Source organism: Piliocolobus tephrosceles, chromosome 11 (genome assembly GCF_002776525.5).
Source record: "Piliocolobus tephrosceles isolate RC106 chromosome 11, ASM277652v3, whole genome shotgun sequence".
Taxonomy (NCBI): domain Eukaryota; kingdom Metazoa; phylum Chordata; class Mammalia; order Primates; family Cercopithecidae; genus Piliocolobus; species Piliocolobus tephrosceles.
The window spans coordinates 59,880,891-59,908,657 of NC_045444.1; the positions used below are offsets into that span (position 1 = coordinate 59,880,891).

A 27,767-nucleotide genomic window follows, 5' to 3' on the forward strand; every position below is an offset into this window, starting at 1 on the left:
TGAGTACAGGGAGATTTCTGGGTTGCTGGTAATATCATGTTTCTTGATTTGGGTGGCAGTTCTCCTATGTGTTCATTTTGTAAAATTTCATCAAGTTATATACATATGATCTGTACATTTTTTGAATGCACATTATACTTCAATATAAACATTATTCTAAATTAAATATTTTCACATAATTTATAGGTGATTAGGAACTGTTAAAGACAATTTTTTTGCTTTACCTCTCGTTCCCACAGTTTACTAAACCTTCCCCCATTTTTACACAAATTAAAAAAAAAAATTAAAATGAGTGTGTCCCACAAATTGAATTCGTAATATGAAATTTAGAATATAATTTTATTCATTCAACAACTATGTGTACGGCTACAACGTGCCAGTCACTGTTCTAGGTTCTAAGGATAAGGCAGTTAAGCAAGTTACAAGTTCAAGCTGACTGGGTGTGTTGGCTCATGCCTGCAATACCAGTACTTTGGGAGACTGAGGCAGGAGAAACGATTGAGCCTAGGAGTTCAAGACCAGCCTGAGCCAACAGAGAGGGGTCCCGTCACTACCCAAAAACAAAACAAAACAAAAGGCAAGGCAGACATGGTGGCACATGCCTTGTGGTTCCAGCTACTCAGGAGACTAGTAGAATCACTTGAGCCCAGGAGGTTCAGGTTGCAGTGAGCCATGATCACATCACTGCCCTCCAGCCTGGCAACAAAGCAAGACCCTGACATAGTTTAGATATTTGTCCCCACTCAAATCTTATGTTGAAATGTAATCCCCAGTGGTGGACGTGGAAGCTGGTGGGAGGTGACTGGATCAAGGGTGCAGATTTCTCATAAATGGTTTAGCACCACTGTTCTGGCACTTTCTTGCAATAGTTAAGAGATCTGGTTAAGCGTGTGGCACCTTCCCTCCTACTCTCTCTTTCTCTGTCTCTCACCTCCCCCTACTTGTACCATGTGACATGCCCATTCCCCCTTTGCCTTCTGCCATGATTAAAACCTTCTTGAGGCCTTCCCAGAACCAGATGCCAGCACTATGCTTCTTGTACAACCTGCAGAATTGAGTCAATTAAACCTCTTATAAATTACCCAGTCCCAGATATTTCTTTATAGTAATACAGGAATGGTCTGACACAGTCTTAAAAAGAGATGATGGTGGCCCCAAGCTAGGGTACTGATGAGGAGGGGTAGAATTGGTCAGTCAGAAAATATGTTTAAAGCAGAGTCAAAGACGTCTGCTAACAGATTGATAACAGGTTATCATGTGAGGAGCAAGAACAGAAAGAAGTTAAAACCACTCCCAAGGTTTTTGTTTTTTTTTGTTTTAATCCTGAGCAACTAGAAAGATGGACTTGCCATTGACTGAGATAGGGTAAACTGAAGGTAGAAAAGATTGCAGGGGAGGGGTGCCAGTCAGGGGCCTATTTTGAAATATGAAAGTTCTGAATGCCTATTGAATATCCAAATGAAGGTGTTGATAAGGCAGTCAATGGGTTTGGAGTTCAGGTAGAAATATGGCCTGACAATATCAGCATATATGTTAGGTATTAAGAGTCATCTGGAATATAATGTAGACAGGAGGAAATCCCGTGGCACTCCAAATTTAACAAGCAGAGATTAAAAAGAACCAGCAAAGGGGACTGAGAGTGGCCAGTGAGATATGAGGCAACTGGTATCCAGAAGCCAAACTGAAGAAATCATTTCGAGAAGAACATAACTGTGTCAAATACTTAAAAAGTCAAGTAAAATAAGGATTAAGAAATGATCCTTGGATATAACATTGTGGTAATCACTGGAGATCTTGATAAGAACTGTGAGCACAAAACCCTGCCTAGTACAGACTCCAGAAAGTGGAAGGAGATGAACTGTAAACAAGTACAGGTAACTGTTTCCAAGAGTTTTGTTGTAAAAGCAAGCATTATAAAATTGGCAGTACAGCTCCTAGGTCAGCCCACAAAGGTAGACTTGACACATAAGGGTACCTGAAATATTTGTAAATCAGCCTTTATATTCTGTAGCAATAGTGCATGCTAGCAGTATAAAGAAATGAATGTGCTTATTTAAATTCGATTAATATTTGAGGAAAAGTATGCAAAAAATTTAAGCAATGAAAACAGAAATACAAGGAAATGTGCATGACACATTTAAGAACTTTATAAACAGCACTTTTTTTTTTTTGTCTATTTTCCACCTCAAAATGTTTCCTTTTCATTTGGCGAGGTATTGCACTAACAGTATCTCTGTCCTGTGATTATGGCTGTTTTCAAGGCCTACCAATAAAACAAGCTTGCAAAAGGGATATGTACAAAAGAAAAACAATTTCTGCACACCTGGGCAAGAATTGAAGAGAAGAAAACAGAAAATTTAAATAATGAAATATACACACACACACAACATGGTTACAAAGATAAGGCTAATTTTCAATATTAGTTAAGTATCAATAACTCAGGGCATGCCTAGATTTCTATTAAAAATATTACAAGAAAATCCTCAATACCTCTTCCTAAAATTAACTGCTAATTATTTATCAATAGAGCTAATAGAACATTTAAGATAAATTCTTAACCAATTTATCAAGTCTGGAACACGCGTATTAAATTTAAATAGCTAACATTAGATAAATATGAATTACAGTATGGTTGATAAAATGAGACATTATCTTTTATCAATAGTGTGCCATTAAGATTTTGTTGTTCTTATCAAAGTCTTTCATATTTTCTGCCTTCAACTTTTTTAAGCACTGATGAAATTACTTCATTTGATTCTAAAAGTTTATTTACATTTTCCCTTTAATCAGCTTCACCTGCCATAAAAATCATCTAACAGAACCACCGGATAATCCTACAATATCTCATGTATTATAAAGTTTCATTATTCCTCAGATTCCTATGGATATTTCAGAGGTACCAAGCTTTTTTTCAACTTTTCTTCTAAGGGGATAGTTCTAAATTATAGATATGAATTCCTAAAAATATTACTTCACTAATGCTAAAAGAAGTTAATACTTTAGGGGTAGGTTCTTAAAACTAAATGTTATCCCCTTACCAAATATAATAATAATTTTAAAAATATAGATGGATGGATAGATAATCACCATCTCTGCTTTAATTAATCAAGCAATCTCTTCCCCCAAATGCCATCTCCTTAGATTTGGATCATTATTCTTCTATAAACTGCTCCTTTCCTCCCATTTGAAATTAATCTTTTATTAATCTTTCATTTTTATAGTTTTCCAAATTATCTTATATACACATACATATGAACATAACCAGAAACGACTGATTTTCTAATATGTATTACAGAAGATCTCATTTTATAGTCTTACCACAAATATGTGAGAAAAGGACTATGTGACCTGTAATTAGTACACTGACTAGTGAGATATTCACTTCACCTTATTAAATCTAGAGTACTAGTTAAGCCCTTGTTAAGGGAACAGTGTCCTACTCTCCCCAATGATAAATATGATGGCTAAACACATAATAAGGTAAGGATTTACTACTTGTTGAGCACTATTTTAAGTACTTACATATATTAACTCATGTCATGCTCCCAACTACACTGAGGTTATTATTTTTCCCCCTCCTTTCTAGATGAGAAAACAAAGAGGTTATATAATTTGCCTGAAGTCACACAGTTGAAAATGGACGCAGCCAGGATGTAAGATGGAAAACTGCACAAAACTATATTGCATATATTGCTAAAGATCAGCTCCCTACCAGGGCCAGTTCACAGGAAGAGAAGCTTTAAGTTAGCTTCCCTGTATATAAATATATGCAATTTTAATTAGTTTTAGTTTAATTAAATCAAAGTGAATTAAAAAATCTAGGAAGGATAAAGAAACTTTAGTATATACATAGACTATTTTTGTCTGTTTGAGACAGAGTCTTGCTGTTGCCCAGGCAGGAGTGCAGGGACGTGATCTCAGCTCACTGCAACCTCCACCTCCCGGGTTCAAACTATTCTCCTGCCTCAGTCACCCGAGTAGCTGGAATTACAGGCATGCAACACCACACCGGGCTAATTTCTGTAATTTTATTAGAGACCGAGTTTTGCCATGTTGGTTTGGCTGGTCTCGAACTCCTGACTTCAGGCAATCTGCCCACCTCGGCCTCCCAAACTGCTGGGATCACAGGCGTGAGCCACCATGCCCAGCCACATACGTTATTATATGTGAAATATTCTATTGTATGTATATAGTACGTGTATGTAGCATGTGAAATCCTGTCACACATTACAACACTGATGAACCTCAAGAACATTATGTTAAGTGAAATAAACTAGTCACAAAAGGACAGCTATGATTCCATGAATATCAAGTACCTAAAGTAGTCAAAATCATAGAAACAGCAAGAAAAAAGGCAGTTGCCAAATGGGGGAGAGAGGGAAAAGGAAGTTGGTACTTAAAAGGTAAAGAGTTTCAATTTTGCAAGATGAAAAATTCTAGATATGTGTTACACAACAATGTGAATATACATAACATTAAGATGGTAAATTTAATGTTATGTGTTTTTCACAATTTTTTTTTTTAATCTGGCAAATCTCCCCTGTTGTTTCCCACTCCCACAGAGGACTTATTTCAGAAACCTAATGGATAAAATCCTCAGTGTCACAGGTAAAGTCAGAGAAACTACAAAGGATACACAGCAATATTACAAGTTATTGTAACACACAATACTCTTTCCTAAGGCTCCACCTTGTCCCCATAAGCTTTGGGGACTAGTTTTCCTCTCCCCTTGAGATAAAAAAAAAAAAAAGAGACTACTTTAAATTTACTATAAAGGTTTTTTTTTTAAAGCCATTCTACCAGGTTAAAATAGTACACACACACACACACACACACAAAGACAGTTCTCAGTAATTCCTAACTGCTATCCAAGAAACAGCAGGAAAGTGATCTGCTATAAGCAGCAGTAACTCACAACTCTCAAATCAAATGTACTAAAATGTACTAAATGTTCATCTTAAGAGTAGACTGAATTTTTAGGGACAATTAAAGATCTGAAGCTGCCTATTATGAATAAGGTTAAGTATTCAAACTGCTCTTGATTCAAAACAAATTATGACTACAACAGAAATTGGATCTTAATGTAGTTTAACCTCCTTTCCCACCTCCCAATCACCTAATCTAAACATTGTATCACAATGTCTAGTCTAACTTAGTCTAACTACTTGAGGACAAAATACACTGCTTTTCAAGCCTCCTTCTTTAGTAAGACCAATGAAGGAAACATACAAAATAGCAATAATATATATTATTTTTTAACCTCATCTCTTAGTGTTTAATAGATGTACCTATTATAATCTTATTCTCGGTTTTTATGCCTTCTAGCAAATAGCTATATGTTTTCTTTCTGAAAAGAAATGCAAAAATGAGGCACGTGGTTCCCAGAAAAGCCCTGTCTTCCAACAGGACAAGTGCTAAACATCCTATAGAATGCGCAGGGTGGCTCATGCCTATAATACCCAGCACTTTGGGAGGCCAAGGAGGGAGAGTCACTTGAGTCTAGGTGTTTGAGACCAGCCTGGGCAACACAGTAAGACCTATCTCTACCAAAAATAAATTGGGCCACAGTGCCCAGATAATTTTAAAATTATCTGGCTTCCACATTAATTATATTAACTAAGTCATTCTAATTGCATACTGCAGTTAAAACTTTTCAATTGAATGGCCTGAAGTTATTATAATATTCTAAAAAAATAGCCATGACAGAACAGAACTGGTTATGCTTTTTAGATACTATTGTATTAGTCTGTTCTCCCACTGCTATGAAGAGATACCTGAGACTGGGTAATTTATTTTTTAAAAACGTTTAATTGGCTCATGGTCCTGCAGGCTGTATAGGAACCATGATTCTGGCATCTGCTCTGCTTCTGGGGAGGCCTCAGGAAACTTACAATCATGGCAGAAGGCAAAGGGATAGCTGGCAAGTCACATGACCAGGGCAGCAAGAGGGTGGCAAGAGGTGTCACATACGCTTAACTAGATCTCACAAGAACTCACTATCACCAAGACAACACCAAGGAGGACGGTGTTAAACCATAGGACACCATCCCCATGATCAAATCACCACCAGGCCCTTCCTCCCACACTGGGGATTACAACTGAACATGAGATTTGGGTGGGGACATAGATCCAAACCATATCAACTACATATCTTTTTTTTTTTAAGACAGGGTGTCACTCGGTCACCTAGGCGGGAGTGCAGTGGTGTGATCTCTGCTCACTGCGACTTTCACTTCCCGGGGTTCAAGCAATCCTCCTATCTCAGCCTCCTGAGTAGCTGGGACTATAGGCGTCTGCCACCTCGCCTGGCTAATTTTTATATTTTTTAGTAGAGACTGGGTTTCGTCACATTGGCCAGGCTGGTCTCGAACTCCTGATCTCAGGTGATCCACCCACCTCGGTCTCCCAAAGTGCTGGGATTACAGACGTGAGCCACCGCGCCCGGCCTGTATCATTCTTATAACTTGTTGAAATGTAACAGTAAATGGCATATATCACAATATAAATTCATTTTCTCAAATTTAACTTGAAGTCCTTTTAAGCTTTAATTATAAATATTTTAATTAAACTACTTTTAATTATTTGTGTATTGCTTTAAAAACACATCAAAAACTTCTAAAATTCAAAACCTTTAGGACATGAGTTATTTAAAATAGTTATCATATCTTGAACAAAAATTCCTACAGAATCAATTACACATTTACCTACTTTCCTTGGCAGGAAGCTCAGAATGTTATTTAATCTTTGTCTAATGATTCCAATTCACTATTAAAAGTAATTTATGGTATCAAATAGGCCCTAGAACACTGAACTAAAAACATTCATAATTACAGTTTTTCATTTCTTCTACTTGTTTTTCCTGCCTTCTTCCCAACTCTGGTGATATCCACTCTCCATCCTCCACTTACCAGGTTACCGTACCCATCATCCTTTCTACTGTACATCTTTCAAGCCAGTTTTAAACTTGGAAATCAGTCGGAACTGTTAAAACTGTATATAAACATTAAATAAATCAGGACTAAAGAAAGATCTAAGGCTACTCTTAAGAAACCCAAACCCTTGAAAATGAAGAGATGGCCATGGCAGGTATATCTGCTTCATATAGGGAATTTCAAACTGTTTCCATAAAGGATACTGTGTCAGCAGAGAAGAGGGCCCCAGGTTCTCATAAAAGTCAGAGCAGCCCCATTAATATTAGTGTTATACACTGGAGTTCTGCCTAAGATGTCATTTGAAGAAAAGGCTCTGCTCTAGCACTGGACTAAAACTGTTGTTTCTGCCACTGCTGCAATGGCTAGGGGAAAAACCACCAACCAACAACAAAAAAATATGGTTTGGGGGTTTCTTCCTTCATTTAAAAAAAAACTGCCTTTAAACAAAACGATTCCATTCCAACACTTTCTGCAGACTGTAAACAATCCTAATTTGAGTTGGTATCAATAGAAATAGAAGAAACAATGCTTTAAATGATCCACTAAACCACACCTATGTACTGCTTTGAACTCCTATTTACAAGCTTGTTTTCTATTTTCCCCTGTGTCTGCTACCTGAATAATCCCTGCCATATTACCTATATAATTAGAGGACCCGTAGTCAACATGTGAGTTGGCTATCACACAAAGAATAAAAGCCAAAGACCTGGATCTTGGCAGCTTTAGAATTTTTACATTTTTCTTTGCCCTCAAATTTTTACATATTTGATTCAAACATTTATTGAACAACTATACTGGGTGAACATTTGTTGACCAAAATTACAATCTAACACATTAATGAGAATCAGTGAAGTTGTGCTACAGTAACATCAATCACAAAAGCTCAATGGCTTTGATAAAACAAAAGTTTATTTTTCACTAATTTCAAATGTCCAGTTCAGGTTGGTAAGGGACATCTGATCATGATAGCACCTCAGGGGACCAGGCTCCACTTGATACATGCTTCCAAGGTTGCCTCGCCAAAGGTGAAAGAAAACGTGGAATATTACATTCTGCTCTTAAACTTCCACTCACGTTTTGCTACAAAAAGGCATATGGCCATGCCTGACATTAAGAATTAAAGGAAAGGGCAATTCTATGATTATTTTATGAAGAATCATGACTCCCTAGTCCCCCTGCTGTCAAATATTTACTCTTCCCACACGAAAAAACACACCTGTCCCTCCATTCAGAAGGTAACCCAAATATCCCATCCAATCTCAGCAGCAAGCTCAAAGGACAGGATCTGTGTTGATGGGGAAATCACCTCTATATCAAGTCCAGATGCAGCCCCTCTTCACAGAGACCTGTTTATTAAAACAAGTAATCTACCTCCCTTCACACACACAATACACACTGACAGAATATAAAAAATGCTCCAGTTCAAAAGAAGAAAATAAGACAACAGTCAATCATTCATAGCAATTCATAAGCCAGGCTGAATAGATTGTGCAAGGGCTCTCTGTCCTGGAAGGTGGGGAATGCTCTGATTGACCCTTGGGAGGAGTTTCTAAGTCTGCTGTTCTCTGTGCCTCTAGGTTCTGCCTTCTGGAAGGCTTTTCCTGGTCTACTATCTTCTACCGCTAAAAGTGAAGTGGATATCAGAAAGTGACTCCTTAGCAGAGCAGAATTCTCAGGAAGCAAATAGGTTAGGCAGGCATGGGGCAGAGAGCAAGATCATTATGTATTAAGCAGTTATACTTTATTCAGACTTCTGGCTATGCCTCTCCATGAAAAAATTAGAAGGCTTATCTATTTGATACTATCCAGTTCCAAACACCAATGTCCAGAACCAAAGCTTTTTTCTAAGATACGCCTCTTAGATTTACTACTTTTCTTCGCTTTCTTGCCCCATGAGACAATGTGTCTATTTCTCTCTACCTAACTATGGGTACCTTGACTTTACCTGGCTTTAGCAGGGAATCCATACCTTTTAGTCTCTTTCCCCTAACCCAACTGAAAAGCAATTCCCTCTCAAGTCGGCCTTTACTCTGAATTACCTTAATCCTTTCAGACAATTTAACAATGGAAGTGATGTTCATAACCCTGACTGGATCCTGCCCAAAAAAATGAATTTTAATTATTTACTCAAAAGCCTTTTCAGTTGTGTCTCCTACTGATTGGAGGTAAGAAGCGATTACTGGTCAAAGTGGCTCATCCCAGCACTTTGGGAGGCCAAGGTGGGAAGACTGCTTGAGCCCAGGAATTTGAGACCAGCCTGGGCAACACAGGGAGACTGTCTCTCTAATTTATTTAAAAAGGAAAAAAAAAAAAGGAGCAGCAGCAACTGCTTCTTCTAATCCTACAAATTCCCAAATTTCTGGACCCTCTGTATTGCTTTTCATTCATACTTAGAAACTAAACAATTATTTTCTAGCTCATCTGTTTCTGTTATATAACACCTTGTCAAATGAAACCAGTACTAGCTAAAATACAATTTGTTTTCCAACCTTGTCCCAAAAGCTACAAATGCATTAGGTACATTACTTGCCTTCCAAGTTATTGCAGGTAAGTTTTATATATTGTTCTCTGCATCATAATGTTCCTAGCATCTAACATCAGTTTCCTTGCTGCCTGATTCTCAGGTCAATGCCACAGTTGAAGTTTTTTTGTTAGAGCATACTATTTGTATAAATTTTGACTTAAGTGATGATAGGCTATAATAATATAGGTGCTGTCCAATAGAAATACAATGCAACTCACATAAGTAACTTCAAATTTTCTAACAGCCACATTAAAAAAGTAAAACTCAAAAGTAAAATATATTTCATTTAACCTAATATAGACATACCTCAGAAACACTGCAGATTTTATTCCAGACAAGTACAATAAAGCTAATATTGCAATTAACAAAGCCACCCATTTTTTTGGTTTCCCAGTACATATAATGTTTATACTATACTGCAGTCTATTAAGTGTGCAACACCATTATGTCTAAAAAAACAAAAAGTACATTAATTTGAAAAAATTTACTGCTAAAAAATGCCAACACAATCATCTGAGTCTTCAGTAAATTGTAATCTTTTTGCTGGTGGAGGGTCTTGTCTCAATGTCGATTGCTGCTAACTGATCAAGATGGTGGTTGCTGGCTGGGCATGGTGGTTCACATCTGTAATTCCAGCACTTTGGGAAGCCAAGGCAAGTGGATCACTTAAGGTCAGGAATTCGAGACCAGCCTGGCGGTTTTTTTGTTTTGTTTTGTTGTTGAGACAGTCTCGCTCTGTTTCCCAGGCTGGAGTGCAGAGGTGCAATCTCAGCTCACTGCAATCTCTGAACCACTCAACCACTGAACCGCCTCCTGGGTTCAAGCGATTCTTCTGCCTCAGCTTTCTGAGTGGCTGGGACTACAGATGGGCGCCACCACGTCCGGCTAATTTTTGTATTTTTAGTAGAAATGGGGTTTCATCATATTGGCCAGGCTGGTCTCGAACTCCTGACCTTGTGAGCCTCCCACCTCAGCCTCCCAAAGTGCTGGGGTTACAGGCTTAAGCCACCGTGCCCAGCCGGAAAATCTGCTGTTTAGTGTGACCCTTTTCATCAATGATCTTAATTTCCAGATAACTTCTTGCAGCTTCTACATCAGCACTTGCAGCCTTGCCTTTATGTTATGGAAACAGTTTCTTTTCTTAAAACTCATGGACTCATCTGCTAGCTTCCAACTCTTTCTGCAGCTTCCTCACCTCTATCAGCATTCACAGAATTGAAGAGAGTTAGGAGCCTTGCTCTGGATTAGGCTTTGGTTTAAAAGAAAGTTGTGGCTGGTATGATCTGGCCAGACCACTAAAATTTTCTCCATATCAGCAATGAGACTGTTTTGCTTTCTTATCACATGGTTCACTGGAATAGGACTTTTAATTTCCTTCAAGAACCCTTCCTTTGCATTCACAACTTGGCTGTTTGGCACAAGAGGCCCAGCTTCTGGTCTATCTGGGCTTTCAATATGCTTTCCTCACTAAGCTTAATTATTTCTAGCTTTTGACTTAAAGTGAGATATGTGCAATTCTTCCTTTCACTTGAACACTTAGAGGCTACTGTAGGGTTATTATTAATTGGCTTAGGTTCTTTTTTTTTTGAGACAAGAGTTTTGCTCTTTTGCCCAGGCCGGGGAGCAGTGGTGTGATCTCAGCTCACCGCAACATCTGCCTCCCGGGTTCAAGCAATTCTTCTGCCTCAGTCTCCCAAGTGGCTGGGATGACAGGCGCCTGCCACCATACCCGGCTCATTTTTGTATTTTCAGTAGAGACGGTTTTCACCACATGAGCCAGACCGGAATCGAACTCCTGACCTCAAGTGATCTGCCAATCTTGGCCTCCCAATGTGCTGGAATTACAGGCATGAGCCACTGTGCCCAGAATTGGCCTAGTTTTAATATTGTTGTGTCTCAGGGAGGAGGGAGGCCCAAGCAGAGGGATGGGGAAATGGCTGGTTGTTGGAATAGTCAGAACATACAACCTTTGTATCAATTAAGTTCACCTTCTATGGGTGCATAGTCTGTTGTGCCCCAAGACAATGACAACAGTAACATCAAAGACCACTGATTACAGATCACTGATAAGAAGTATAATAATAATGAAGGCCAGGCGTGGTGGCTCACACCTGTAATCCCAGCACTTTGGAAGGCCAAGGAGGGCGGATCACGAGGTCAGGAGATCCAAGACCATTCTGGCTGACACGGTGAAACCCTGTCTCTACTAAAAATACAAAAAATTAGCCAGGTGTGGTGGTGAGCTCCTGTAGTCCCAGTTACTCAGGAGGCTGAGGCAGAAGAATGGTGTGAACGCAGGAGGCAGAGCTTGCAGTGAGCAGAGACTGCACCATTGCACTCCAGCCTGGGCGACAGTGGGAGACTCTGCCTCAAAAATAAAAAAAAAAAAATAATGGAAACGTTTGAAATATTACAAGAATTGCCAAAATGTGACAGAGACACAAAGTGATCACGTGCTGATGGAAAAACGGGGTCAACAGACTTGCTCAAATGTGAGGTTGCCACATCATTTTTTTTTTAGTATCTGTGAAGCACAATAAGATAAAGCATGTCTATATATCCAAAGAATTAAATTCCAATGTTTTATCAATAATAAAAATTATTCATGAAATGTTTTACATTCTATTTTTTATACTAAAACTTCAAAATTCAGTTTGTATTTTATTACACTTAACAGCACATCTCAATTCAGTCTAGCCACATTTCAAGTGCTTAATAGCATCACAGGGCTAGTGGCTCCCCTATATAACAGAGCAGGGCAAAATTAAGTTGTAGTAACAACCTCTCAAATCACAGTGGCTTAAAACAAAGGTCTATTTTTCATTCACACTGATCATAAATCAGCTGAGGGTGTACTGCATGCTTTCCTGACCAATGGATCAATCACCATGACATATTTCATTGGCCAAAGTAAGCTCCATGGCTACACCCAACTTGGGTGAAGAAGAGAACCAGATATATTAGGAAGACAGCACAAATAACTAACATTTATAAAATTATATATAACATTTGTAAAATAACCTTTATAAAATCACAATTTAAAACTTTCAAACTATGTTTTCAATAAATTCTACCTTTATTTTCCTTTTGTTCTGATATAAGCCTGCTTCAAAAAGCAAATGATATGATAAAGTGGTAGAGCTCTACTTGAATAAACTACTACTACTAACTAGATAAAACAGTAAATCTAAGACAAATAAAATTTCTTTACCATGGAACATCATTTGCCCTTCAACAAAATTCCTGAAGATTTAATAAAAGCAAATGAAAAGAGGAAATTAAGAGTTGGATTATGTAGTCCTAAGTACTTGGGAAGCAGAGGTGGGAGGATAGCTTGAGCCCAGGTGCTCAAGACCAGCCTGGGCAACATAATGAGATTCCACCATTACAAAAAATCAAATCATAAAAAAATTAGCAAGGCACAGTGCTGGGCACCTGCAGTCCCACCTACTCAGGTGGCTAATGCAGTAGGATCCCTTGAGCCCAGGAGTTTGAGGATGCAGTGAGCTATAATCGTACCCCTGTACTCCACTCAGGGTAAGAGAGAACTTGCCTCTAAATATGTAAGAGCAAAAACTTAACTGATTAGAATGGGAAAAAAGCAAAAATGGAAATAGACATCAAATACCATTTTTTAAAATTCATTTTGGCCATCAGGTACTTCAAATTCTCTTTAAAACTTTCTTACCAAGTCTTTTTGAGTGGTTACTGTTGTTGAAACAAGCGTAGGCTGAAAGAAAATTAAATAGGAGTGAAAAAAACAATTTATTTATAAAAAGTAGGGAGAAAGCAGGAAATAAATGACATAATGCTAATCAAAACTAAAGATATTTTCACCAATTTTCAAAAAGATTTCCTTACACCCTTTAAAGTTAACTTCTGCCATTTATTAACACTGTAACATAGAAAGTCAACTGCCAGGCCTGTAATCCCAGCACTTCAGGAGGCAGACAGGAGGATTACTCAAGGCCAGAGGTTTAAGACCAGCCTAAGCAACACAGCAAGACCCCATCACTGTAAAACATAAAACATAAAAAGTAAAAAAAAAAAAAAAATTTAAATCAGCTCTCTACTTATTTATCAACAAATATAAGGTATTACCTTCAAGGTCAAAGGCTTTGCTTTTACAGTTCTAAGGCTAAAACTCCTTTCTTCTAAAAATAAATACATTCTTTTCCCTCTTCACTTAAACATTCAAGAAGGAATTTCGGCATATAAGAGGATCCAAGGTAATGAATGGCTGAATTACAGGAAGTAATGGGAATTAAATACTTTAAATGGCAGAAAATTTAAAAAGCACCAAAAAGAAGGGCTTATGTAAATACAGCGGCAAATTTTCCTTAGGGAATAAGTGTACTGATATGTTAACTGGTATCAGATACCAGCAATTAATTCTTTCTTCCAAAACCTGTTTTAAAGTCGATGTTCTAGGCCAGGTGCAGTGACTCACGCCTGTAATTGGAGGCCGAGGCGGGAGAACTGATTTGAGCCCAGGAGTTTGGGGCTGCAGTAAGCTATGATCATGCCACTGCACTCCAGCCTGGGCAAAAGAGTGAGACCCTGTTTCCAAAAAATACAAAGCTGGGTGTTCTAACTTATTAATGATCAGTTCAGGCTAAAAGAAGCTCTTTTAAATAAAGCAGAGGTGTTATCTAGAATTGACAGACAATCCATGTAGATGCTTTCCTGACGGAAAATAGTAAGACAAAACCAAAACCCAACCAACAAAACAACCAACACCAAACTAATCAGCTGAGTCCAAACTAAACTTTCCAACGCCAAATGTCAGGGGAAAGAGAAATCCTGTTTTCCTGTTACCCAAAGAAATATATTACCCACTAAAACTTTATTATCCCAAAAGAGTAACTTAGAAATGGTAGAAAATACACATTTCCTGCATGTTTTACTGATGCTAACGTAACAGTTTTATGGTCCCTACTCCCAGCCCAAAATATCCCAAAGCATCTTCCTTTTTATAATTCCCTTGTTCAGTTTTATCAATTCTCCTGACCTCAATTGTGTCTATCACCCCTCTCCTACAGAATTCCATTCCTTTGTCCTAGGCTCAGCCCTCCATCTCTACTAGCAACAATTATTTCAACCATAAATCCAATCCATTCAAACTAGTATCATTTTGGGGTCACCAGATCAGTTTTCCCCTCACAAATGTGCCAATGCTATAACTTTAAAAAACAATGGATTCATCTCTTGTATTCCTGATAGTTAATCACCAATCCTATAAAGTGGTATTTTGAAATGCCTGGCATTCTTTCTTCCTTCCTTCCTTTCTCCGTTTAACTAAAGTAGCCCGTTACCTTCTTCTTTTTTTTGAGACGGAGTCCTGCTCTGTCACCCAGGCTGGAGTGCAGTGGCGCAATCTGGGCTCACTGCAACCTCTGCCTCCCGGGTTCAAGCAATTCTGTCTCAGTCTCCCGAGTTGCTGGGATTACAAGGTGCACGCCACCACATCCGGCTAATTTTTTTGTATTTTTAGTAGAGACAGGGTTTCACCATATTGGTCAGGCTGCTCTTGACCTCAGGTGATCCACCTGCGTTGGCCTCCCAAAGTGCTGGGATTACAGGAGTGAACCACCACGCCTGGCCCCACTCCTACCCCTTCTTTGGTGCTAGTTTCTTCCCATTCCACTCTGTTCTGGAGATATGTCTTCCAAGCATTGATTTACTCCCGTTATTCCTCTGTTCAAAAACTTTCATGGGCTACTTAAGTAAGGTTAAAAATAGTGAAACCCTCACCAATAGTATTCAGTGCTTTTCATTCTCTCACCATACTTACTCAAATGTGTCCTATCAGCCACTAGTCACCAAACTGCCTAGATTTCTATTCATGCTATAACAGCATTTCCCAAAGTAGTTCCTCACAATTAACCCAATGAAATACTAATCACTACAGAGGTATAATCTAAATATAATCTAAAAAAGAAAAAAATGCTGCTTCCTTTCCTTAAATAGGTTCATTTCCCACAGGATTTCTCAGAAACTTTAACATGCTAATGAGCATTTTTATAACATTTAATAACACCTATTAATATCTTACAAACCATTTTTGGAGAAATGCTTTGCCTTGCCTCTATTCTTATTTTTTTTTTTTTTAAACCTTGTTAGTAAACATCTTCCTCTCATCTCTATACCTATACAATTCTAGATTCCCCATTAACCTTCTCTTCTCTCTTCTCTATTAGGTCTCCTGGAGGCTTCTTTGATTTTCTTTTCCTCTGAAATTCTACACAGTTATCTGTATCACGCAATTTAGTGACTTATTACATTGATTTATATTGATTACTGCTCCATGTATCTATCTTAAATACTCCACTAAATCTGTAAGCTTCCTGAGAAAATGAATATGTACATACTTTTACAGACAATACAAAAAAAGTACGTATTTGACTAAATACAGTTTCAATGTGAGAAACTTGTTCACCCGCTCTCTCAAGTTCTTGAGGCTTTATTATCCCCGTGCTCAAACAAGGCTGCCAAATGAAAGCAGCAAAGACATTTATTAAAAATGTATCTGACTTTCCCCTTTATATGCAAGAAAAACCAAGAACACTTCTACTGCAGCTTTGTGTGACTGGCTATTCCCTGAAATTTATCAACTACCTTCTTCATTAACACAAGAGATAATGCAGGAAAATAGCCTAAACAGTAAAAACTTCATCTTCAAGGCTTTCACAACAGAACCATAAAACCCTCTTCCACTTGTGAATCAAGGAAGTATTCAAACCCTGCCCAAGCTGTTACTATGAACAAAGTTTACTAACCCAAACATCACAGGAGATGTTGGAACCAAAATTAAAGTCCAATCTTACTTAACGTTAAATTTCTTGAAAAAAATTTTTTAAATAATCCTTCTGATGCTCACTAAAGTCTGAGAATAAAATGTTTAAAAAGAAATTTTATAATATTTTTAATCCAAATTTTCTACTCATTAAAAACATGAGGCTAAAACTCACATTCTCAAAATCTTTTTATTCTAGAAAATCTCCAATATATACCAAAGTAGAAAAGTATAACAAATTCCCATGTAGCCATCACCCAAATTCCACAAACTCTGGGACAACTGTATTTCATGTATAACCCAATCTGCCATTTGCAGATATAACATTTCATCTGCAAATATTTCATTATGTACTGCTCAAAGATAAATAATTTACATTTTAAAAATCTCTCATCATGTTATTAGAATAAAAATACACAAAATCTACAGTGTTAAAAAATGACTTTGGGGCAAGTTATTTAATTCTCCTAAATTCTCTCACATGCAGGTAAGACTAAACCTAATGTTCCTTTTGCTTCTCTTAGTTTCTTCCGCTACAGGTTTATATGTTGGCTTCTGAAACATAATTCTGAATGTCAAGAGTTTTTAAAAAGCTACAAATTTAACACAATTACAGAATTGGTAGAAGTATGAAACAAACAGAATGCAACTATCACATCTGAACAAAGTTATAATCCCAGCACTTTGGGAGGCCAAGGAGGGTGGATCACCTGAGGTCAAAAGTTCAAGACCAGCCTGGTCGACATGGTGAAACCCTGTCTCTACTAAATATACAAAAATTAGCCGGGCGTGGTAGCGGGCGCCTGTAATCCCAGCTACTCGGGAGGCTGAGGCAGGAGAATCGCTTGAACCCAAAAGGCAGAGGTTGCAGTGAGCTGACATAGTGCCATTGTGCTCCCACCTGGGCAACAAGAGCTAAACTTTGTCTCCAAAAAGAAAAAAAAAAAAAAGCAAGCAAGCAAACAGGTAACATTTACATTATACATTTCCACACAAATCTACGTTTATTCTGTATCTATTACTGGCATCTCTTCATTTTATCCATTTAAAAAAAAAGGAGGTAGGAAAAAAAAGATGAGTAAGAAATGACTGCCCAATTCCAAAATAAGAAATACATGTTAGTTATAATACAAGACAAAGGACAAGGGCTATTAAACAAGCAGTAATTCAAAGGTGGCAAGAAGCAAGGAAGGCTGCAGGATGAGGTAGTATCTGAGCTAAGTCTTGAAAGATGTCAACCTGAAGGTTACTCCACTATTCCTGTTTCTAAAGTGCTGTGGGGTTCAATGTTAATACACCATTTATCACATTATACTAGAATCGTGTGCATGTCTGTCTAACCCAATGATTCTTAAGGGGAAGATGAAGAACTGTCCTCCAGGGGACATGTGGCAAATGTGTGAAGCCATTTTTTTTTATTGTCACAACTGCAGGGGGTACAGAGTGCTACCAGCATCTAATGGGTAAGTCAAGAATGCTCCTCAATACCCTACAATGCAGAGGACAACCCCACAATGAAGAATCACCAGGCCCAAAATATCAACAGTGCAGAGGTTGAGAAATCATAGTCTAACCTGTTAGATTATGAGCCCCTTTAGTGCAAGAATTATCATATTCATCTTTGTAACTCCAGTATCTGGCATACACAGCAAGAGCATATAAGTAGACTCAAAAGACCTCAATTTAAAGGTAATGGAAGAGCCAGTCAAGACTTTACAGAAAGCAACAACATGATCTGTGTTTAGGGAAAATGACTGATACAAAAATGATGTATTGGAGCAGTTTCTAGTGTCTTACAAAATTAAAAATGCACATATTCTCCAACGTTGGGATTTTGCTTTCAGATGTATATGCTTCAGATATGCATACTTAAACAAAAGAAATGATACATCTGCATAAGGATATCCACTACAGCATTTTTGAAGATTAAAAATTTTGTGACATCTGGCCAGGCACAGTGGCTCATGCCTGTATTCCCAGCACTCTGAGAGGCCGAGGCAGGTGGATCACCTGAGGTCAGGAGTTTGAGACCATCTGGCCAACATGGTGAAACACTGTCTCTATGAAAAATACAAAAAATTAGCTGGGTGTGGTGGTGGGGGCCTGTAGTCCCAGCTACTCAGGAGGCTGAGGCAGGAGGATCACTTGAGCCAGAGAGGCGGAAGTTGCAGTGAGCCAAGATGGTGCCACTGCACTCTAGCCTGAGCAACAGAGCGAGACTCCATCTCGAAAAAAAAAAGTTACATCTGATTTTGGGAGAGGAATTAAAAACATAAAAAACGTAAAATTAAAAAAATAAAAATAAATTTGTGTTGATGCACCAGAAAGGAGGAAAGATTGGAGGCATGGAAAATAAAAGTTGTTTTTTAAGAGAGAGTCACCCAGGCTGGAGTGCAATGACTCCAATCATAACTCACTGTAGCCTTCATCTCCTGGGTTCAAGCAATCCTCCCATCTCAGCCTCTCTGAGCAAATAGGACTATGGGCACACGTTACCGTGATCAGCTAATTTTTTGTTTTTTTGGTAAAGGCAAGGTCTTGCTTGGTTACCCAGACTGGTTTCAACTTCCTGGCTTCAAGCAATTCTCCCAGCCTCAGCTTCCCAAAGTGCTGGGATTATGACACCACACTCAGCCTAGATTAGATGTCTTAACAGTAGTCTAGGACAGTGGTCCCCAACCTTTTTGGCACCACGGACCAGTTTCATGGAAGACAATTTTACCGCCGAAAGGGGAGATGGTTTCAGGATGAAACTGTTCCACTCATTCAGATCATCAGGCATTAGATCTTCATAAGCAGCTTCCAATCATTAATTTGTGGCGACATTCTTAGAAAACCAACCCCCTCAACCAGGTCCACCTCCAGCTACCATCTATTTCAATGTTGCTCATAACACGAGAAAAAAAAAATTGTAATTTCTCTCACTAAATCCTCTTCTCCTTTTAAATCATTCTACTCATGCTTTCCTTGTCAGCACTCCAATGAAACCACTTGTTAAAAGTCACCAACAATCATTATCTTGCTAAATCCAATATCCCATTCTCTCTCATCTTATGTACGCTCCACGACATATGAATAGATAATGTTAGGCACAGTGGCTCACGCCTGTAATCCCAGCACTTTGGGAGACTAAGGCAGGTGGATACCTTGAGCCCAGGAGTTCGAGACCAGCCTGGTCAACGTGACAAAACCCCATCTCTACTAAAAATTACAAAACATAAGCCAGACATGGCAGCACACACATGCAGTCCCAGTTACTTGGGAAGCTGTTAAGGTCATCTGAGCCTGGAAGATCGAGGCAGTGATCATGCCACTGCACTCCAGCCTGGGTGATAGTGAGACCCTGTCTAAAAAAAAGAAAAGAAAGGGATAAGCATTCCCTCCTCCGTTCTTAATTTACTCACTTGGCTTCCAAAATATACTTGGCTTTCATGGAAGCTCCTTCTGTTTCCTTTGCGAGTTCTTCCTCTACTTCTTACCCTCTAAATGTTGAGAATGCCCTAAGACTCATTCCTAAGGCTTTCCTTCAATTTTGGATACTTAAGTTTCAATTCCTGAATTTCCATTTGGTTCTTTTACAAATCTGCAGTGTCATTTCTCTTACAGTCTCCAACTCTGTTAAAATTTTTTCAAGCGTGGCTTGTATTCCCTAGACCACAGTTAAGTAGTTTTTAGTCTATTTCCATTGTTTCTGCTGGTTCTCATTCGTGTTGTCTTACTTTCTCATATGCCTGGTGGGTTACATTTGATACTTTGCCAGACCCTACATTTAAAAAGTCTAGAGAAATAACCTGAGGCTCAGAATATAATTTCCCAAGCTCTTCTCTATGTATATTCTTTCTCTACTAAGTTAGAAATTCTTAAACCAGCTGCACTTCAAAATCACTTGGGGACTTTTATGACACAACTTTTCTGGCTTCATGTAGAGCAATTAAACTAGAATTGGGAGGAGGATGAACACAAATTGTTGGCATTTCTAGAAAGTTATCTGAGAGATTCTACAATGCAGTCAACAGTTGGGGCCGGGCGCGATGGCTCACACCTGTAAGCCTGTAATCCCAGCACTTTGGGAGGCCCAGGCAGGCGAATCACTTGAGGTCATAAGTTCAAGACCAGCCTGGCCAGCCTGGTGAAACCCCATCCCTATGAAAAATACAAAAATTAGCTAGGCGTGGTGGCACACACCTGTAATTCCAGCTACTTGGGAGGCTGAGGCAGGAGAAACGCTTGAACCCCGGAGGCGGAAGTTACAGTCAGCTAGGATCACACCACTGCACTCCAGCCTGGGCGACTGGAAAAGAAACTATGACCTGAATGATTTCGTCGAGTCATATCTGTATACAGTAATGACACCCTAAATTCTACCTCCAGCCCAACCTGACCACTAGATTCTGATATTCCACTGTTTACTGGAACCATCCACTTGTAGATCTAATAGTCATTTCAAATTTAACAAAGCCATAACAGACTTAATTCCCACTTTACTCCACCCTTCCCCAGATTTTCCCCATTACTAGCCTAGCCAAACTATTATCTTTTGATTGTACAGTCAACCCTCCATGGGTTCTGTACCTGTGGATTCAACTAACTGCAAATCAAAAGTTTTTTTAAAAACACAAAAATAATAAAAACACAAAATTTAAAATACAGTACAACTATTTATATAGCATTTACATTATATTAGGTATTGTAAGTAACCTAGAGATGATTTAAAGCTTGTAGGAGGATGTGTGCAGGTTATATGCAAATACTACAAGAGACTAGAGCATCTGGGGATTTTGATATTCTAGTGGGTGTAGCAAGTATCCTAGAACCAATCCCCATTGGATACTGAGGGATGACTCTATTGCTCCATCAACCTTATGCTTACTGAGGCAGGGACCTGCTAGAGTGATCTTTTAAATACATAAATTATATCAGTTCCCTACTTAAAACCTGCCAATGTTTTCCTATGAGACATGAAATAAATCCAATTTCCCTACCATGGCATATATTATCTGGCCCCTGGCTGATTCCAATCTTATTTTCTAACTCCTCATTCACGCAATTCCAGCCACCTTGCTCATTCCCTCTTCCTGGAATATTCTTTCCTCCAAATGTCAGTGACAGGCTCCTTTATCAATATTCAGATCTGTAGCTCAATTTCATTTTCTTATAAGGCGGGATTTCCTAACCACCTTATTTAAAATAACCACCATACTCCACGGTTATTCCATAACTCTGCTTTCTTTTTTAATTTTTATTTTGTTATGAGATGGGGGTCTCACTATGTTGCCCAGGTTGCTCTCGAACTCCTGAGCTTAAGTGAACCTCCCACTATGGTCTCCCAATGTGCTGGAATTAAAGGCATGAACCACCACTCCCAGCGCCGCTTTATTTTCTTCATAACACTAATTATGTGAAATTATTGTACTTGCTTACTTGTCTTCATCCACTAGAATACAAGATTCATGAGAGCAGGGACTTAGTCTTTTTCAGTGTTGCAAAGAATACTACCTAGAATACTGTAGTATAAAACCATTTGTCAATGACTGGGATACATTCTAAGAAATACATCATTAGGGGATTTCATTACTGTGCAAACATCGCACTCTTTCTTACACAAACCTAGATGGTATAGTCTACTACACATCTAGGCTATAGGTATAGTCTAAGAACCTGTACAACAAGTTACTATACTGAGTACTACAGGAAACTATAAACATGATGGTACGTTATCTGTGTATCTAAACATAACAGAAAAGGAACTGTAAAAATAAAAGTCTTACATCTTATGGGACCACCATCATATATGTGGTTTGTTGTTGACTGAAACATCATTATGCAGCATGTGACTGTACCCTCAAACATTTGTTGACTGAATCAATGACTAACCTAGGTTGCTGGGAGAATGATGGTCCTATGTACACATGGCTCCACTGTACACTACTTGTGAGGTGAAACAGGTAAATAACATCTTAATATAATGAAAATAGCTTTGACTTCACTCTCCCATTAAAGGATCACAGGGACACCTCCCCCAGGGGACTCAGACCACACACTGAATCAGAGAATTCATGAGATTTATGAAAACAATGTCACACGTTAAGTACCCTCATAAAGCCAAAGGCCAGGCATGGTGGCTCACACCTATAATCCCAACACTTCGGGAGGCCAAGGCAGGCGGACCGCTTGAGCTCAGGAATTCGAAGCCACCCTGGGCAACATGGCAAAACCCCATCTCTAGAAAAAATACAAAAGATTAGCCGGGTGTGGTGGCACACACCTGTAGTCCCAGCTAACTCAGGAGGATTGCTTGAACCTGGGAGCTGGAGATTGCAGCGAGCCAAAACTGCACCACTGCACTCCAACCTAGGTGACGGAGGTAGACCTTGTCTCAAAAAACATGAAGCTGAATACAAAAATTGTACCCAAGAACCACTAAAATGATGAGGCAGTTTAGAGAACAAGCTGTAATAAAGTTCTCCTCTTGGATTAAAATACGGCATTACTGAAAAATCTATCAACACTCTAATGAAGAGCACACATCAGGTGATTTCCATTCTTTTACGTTCATCCAGAATCCTTATTTGCATTATTGTTGCTGACTAAATTATGGGGTAAATTTGGTTAATTATAAACTAAATACACTACTCCAGAAAACAAATTAAAGAGAAAAGTATTTAAAAAAACAAAACAAAAAAAACACCAATGGTGGGGCAGTGGTTCACGCCTGTAATCCCAGCACTTTGGGAGGCCAAGGCAGCTGGATCACTTGAAACTAGGAGTTTGAGACCAGCCTGGCCAACATGGTGAAACCCTGTCTCCACAAAAAACAAACACTGAGCAGCCATTTATTCAAGATGCATTTAATAAGTTGAATTATTTGAGCTCTCTAAAATTACATGGTTTAAATCACACAGCTATATCAGAACAAGTAAATGGTTATAGTATTTACTAATATTAAATTACATACACTTCAAGTTGATGGAAAGTATCATCCTCAAGGAAGGGTCTCATATAACTATGAACACTATTTTTCCATAGAACACTAAGAAACCAAAGTGTGACCAAAACCATATATTTAAAATTACTTTAAAGGTCACACAATGCATTTTAGATCTTCTAGTCTAAGAAAGTATAATTTAAAATTCCCAATTTCTTCCACATACTGTTCCCACTACATCAGAAGACATGTAAATCAATACAAACTAAATTCAAACATTACACCTCAAAGTTTCTAAATTATTATACTAAAAAAAAAGTCTAGTAAGAATTTATGTATACCTCAACCCAACATGACTAAACATGAAGGCAAAAAAAATGATGACACTATTTGTAGTGTGGGACAAAAGATTAATATCCCAGACATATAAAGACGTTTTACAACATCTTTATGTATACAGTATACAAGAAGTATGCTATACTAGTTGGGGAAAATAAGCTAAAAACATAAAAGGCAATTTAACAAAAAAACACAAATAGCCAATAAACATGCAAAAATGTTCAGCTTCCCTAATAAAACACTCCACTGTACACTACTTGTGAGGTGAAAGAGGTAAATAACATCTTAATATTATGAAAATAGCTTTGACTTCACTCTCCCATTAAAGGATCACAGGGACACCTCCCCCAGGGGTCTCAGACCACACACTGAGAACCACTCCATTAGTATTTTGGGATAATATTATATGATGTCAGATTTGCTTTAAAATAACCCAGCAAAGGTCAGGCCTGTTGGCTCATGCCTTAATCCCAGCACTTTGGGAGGCTGAGGTGGACGGATCATTTGAGGTTGGAAGTTCAAGACTAGCCTGGCCAACATGGTGAAATCCCATCTCTACTAAAAAATACAAAAATTAGCCAGGCATGGTGGCAGGCTCCTGTAATCCCAGCTACTCAAGAAGATGAGGCAGGAGAATCACCTGAACCCAGGAGGTGGAGGCTGCAACGAGCCAAAATTGCACCACTGCACTCCAGCCTGGGTGACAGAGCAAGATACGGTCTCAAAAATAATAATAAATTGATTAACTCAGCAAAAATAAAACTTTGAATGGTAGAAATAAAGGAAAGAAGAATAGCAGGGTGATCATCATTGCTAAAGCTGAGAAAGGGGTACATGGAAGGTTCATTACGTATTGTTTTTGTGTACTTTTGAAATTTTCTACATTTTTAAGTTACCAATATTATCTTTTTTTTTTTTTTTTTTTTTTTTTAAGAGATGGTGGTCTATCTTGCCCAAGCTGGTCTTGAACTCCTGGCCTCAAGCAATTCTCCCACCTCAGCCTCCTGAGTAGCTGGAACTAAAGGCATATACCACCACATTGGGATTCAAATTACCAATTTTTAAAATCCATTTCTGTAATTACTGTTATTTCCTCATTTCCAACTCATTTCCTCAGGATCCATTTTTCCTACTTAATCCTACAGTAGTCAGTTCAATAAAGGTCTTTGAATATTAGTATTTTAAATATCTTCACTAAACTCTAAATCTTGAATAGTTTAATTGCCCACTGAATTCTGGGCAGCTGGTTATTTTCTCTCAGCACTCTGAATACTACTCCATGATCTTCTCACATCTGTGTGGCTAAAAAGAAAGATATGCCTTCTTTTTTTTGAGACAGGGCCTCACTCTGTCACCAGTGTGGAGTGCAGTGGCACAATCACAGCTCACTGCAGCCTCGACCTGCCAGGCTCAAGCAATCCTCCCAACTTAGCCTCCCCAGTAACTACAACTACAAGTGCATACCACCACACCTGGCTTTATTTTTTGGGGGGATTACAGGCACGAGCCACCATGCTTGGCTGGGCTATCTATCATTCCTTGTAAGTAATCTGTCTTCTCTCTGTTAACATTTAAGATGTTAATGTAACATCTCTGTACTGTCTGTGATTTCAGTTTAAGTCAGAGATGAACTTATTTCTACTTATCTACATACTTGAAATAAAACTTGATCTGTAGATTCTATTTCTTCAACACAAGAAAATTCTTAGCCATTATTTCATCAAACGTTTCTTCTCTTGCCATTCACTTTATTCTTTTTCTCTGAAATTAATACACTGGTGGCTCTCAATCTATCCTCCGTGTCTTAACTGCTCGTTTATTATCTGTGTGGTATTCTGGGTAAATTCCTCAGTATATTACTATTTGCTCAATCCATTCTAAAGGTTGTCTTTTTTCTCCCCGAAAAACTTTTATATTTCATCTAAGAGAAAGCACTACCAGTTAAAAAAAAAAAAAGAGACAGAGAGAGAAACACTGACATGCCTTGAATTGCAAGATGCACCCCAATTTCAGAAATGTGTCTTAGAATCAATGAAATGTGTTTCTCATGTCCAGGATTTGAGTGTTTTTTCATATCTACTGTTTTTGTTTCACTTCTTTTCTATAGATGCTATTGCTTCTTTTATCTGACAATTACAAGCATACTGATTTTTAAAGTCTTTAACAGAATGGTTTATTTTCTTTAATCTGACATGAATTCATCTCCTAATTGTTGATTTTATCAGCTATCTTTCATAGATCTTGCCTTCATGTATTTTGGAATTTAGGTTTTCAGGATCATCTTGAATATAATTTTTTTCTATCTTTCTCAGTATTACAATTATGGGTCTGCCATTTTTGCAAGCCCCAGAACTCATATATAAGTCTTCCAAGTAGTAATACTGGCTATATCACAAATCCAAACACTCAGCTAACAGTTCAATGGTTCAGACTGGTACATATGTGGTGGTCATAAGACTGTGCTGATGTCCTCCTATTTTCCTGCATCGTCGTCTCATCTCTGTAAATCTTCATTTAAGTCATACCTCAGGATAACAAACAGCAACAACTTTCTGTAGCTCCCCTTTAACAAAAATGAGCCCTACTCCAGGCTCTTGTTTTCAGCAATGAATCTAACTTTGGGCTTTTCTGCATGTGGGAAGGGGGGAAGGATAGCATTAGGAGATATACCTAATGTAAATGACAAGTTACAGGGTGCAGCACACCAACATGGCACATGTATACATATGTAACAAACCTGCATGTTGTGCACATGTACCCTAGAACTTAAAATATAATTTAAAAAAACCTTAAATATTAAGTTAAAAATTCCTACCTTTTGAAAGGTTTCTATTTTCTCTAATACAAAAAGACAGCTACCAGTTAACCTGCAACTGTCCAGTTTTTCATGAATAATGGGGAATTCTAAACATTAAGTTGTTTGCTTTTAAGAAGAAATGACTTCTATAAACTCTTCTTCCAACTTCAAACACCTGACTCCATTTTAAATGTGCCCAGTCTTGAAAAACTGTATTTTAGATAAAACAAAATCTGGTAGAGGACTAAAATTTGAGACTGAATTAAGTCTTGGCTTAAATTGGGGGAAAATTTTGACACTGGAAAGATACATAAATTCATACTTTGCCTCCTCTTACCCAGTTTCATTGCTTACATAGCAATGAAAAAGTAAAAATGAGACAACAACGAAGTTTCCTAAAGCAGCATGCTTTTCTCAGTGAGCCACAAATGGACAGAAATATGTAAGATTAGCAGGGTTTCAGTTTGGCGCCTCATGTTTCCAGGAAGATGGAAATTTGGTTTCTAAAGGATAAAGAGTAGTAAAAGTACCCCGAAAAAGAAGGAACCGAAGTCAGACTTACTGCTTAAAACAGGCTGGAGTAAGGTCATTTTTATTAAAGGGGTCCTTTAAACTTAACAAAAACAAACAAAAAGGCAAATTCCAGAGCCCTGGTTTAAAAAATAAATACTTTCTCCTTTATTTTGGGAAATTGTTACATAAATGTCATGCTTATCAAAAGTACAGTACAGGCTAGGCACAGTGGCTCATGCCTGTAATTCCAACACTTTGGGAAGCCAAGGCAAGAGGACTCCTTGTGCCAAGCAGTTCAAGACCAACCTGGGCAACATAGCAAGATGCCATCTCTACAAAACATTTAAAACTTAGCTGGGCATGGTGGTGCCAGTCTGCCGTTCTACACATTCAGGAGGCTCAGGCCAGAAGTTTGAGATCACAATGTGTTATAATCACGGCACTGCATTTCAGCCTAGAAGACAGAGACCCTGTCTCTTTAAAAAAAAAAAAAAGAAAGAAAAAAAAAAAGGCAAACCAAGGATGTCAAAGTTTTCAGCATTTTCATCTGGGCATACTACACGTAACACTGAAACAAATATTTTGCTCTGATTTTCTGGTGAGAAAAAGCATCTTAATGTATCTCCCTTCTTGCCAATTAGAAAGTATACCAAGAGAAAGTTTATATCCTCAAAATGAAAACTTCCTAGTTTTTATTACTAAATATGCTATGTCTTATCCAGCATTTTTATTCTCACTTTCTTTAACTTTTACTTTCACAACTAATATCCCCATTCCTTTAAAATCAGGAAAAAATTCAAATTTAATGGCTTTCTGGAGTATTTATTTTACCCTTCTTGGGCACCATTCAATAAACTAAAATTCCATTTTGTGTTAAATACATACAGTTTTTCTATTCTGGTAACATTTGAAAAGAAATTACTGAAGAACTTAGTGCTTCA

At 38.1% G+C, this 27,767-nt stretch overlaps 1 protein-coding gene across 2 annotated transcripts in view; it reads right to left on the reverse strand.

Moving 5' to 3' along the window:
* SP3 (Sp3 transcription factor) overlaps nucleotides 1-27,767 on the reverse strand; it is a 59,070-nt gene that overhangs the window by 15,335 nt on the left and 15,968 nt on the right. The window contains exon 5 of one of the 2 annotated variants that reach the window (XM_026454231.2): nucleotides 13,145-13,186. The exons of the other annotated variant lie outside the window; for it this stretch is intronic. Coding sequence (XP_026310016.1) covers nucleotides 13,145-13,186 — 42 coding nt within the window. The remainder of the gene's footprint in view (nucleotides 1-13,144; nucleotides 13,187-27,767) is intronic. 2 annotated transcript variants of the gene reach the window in all.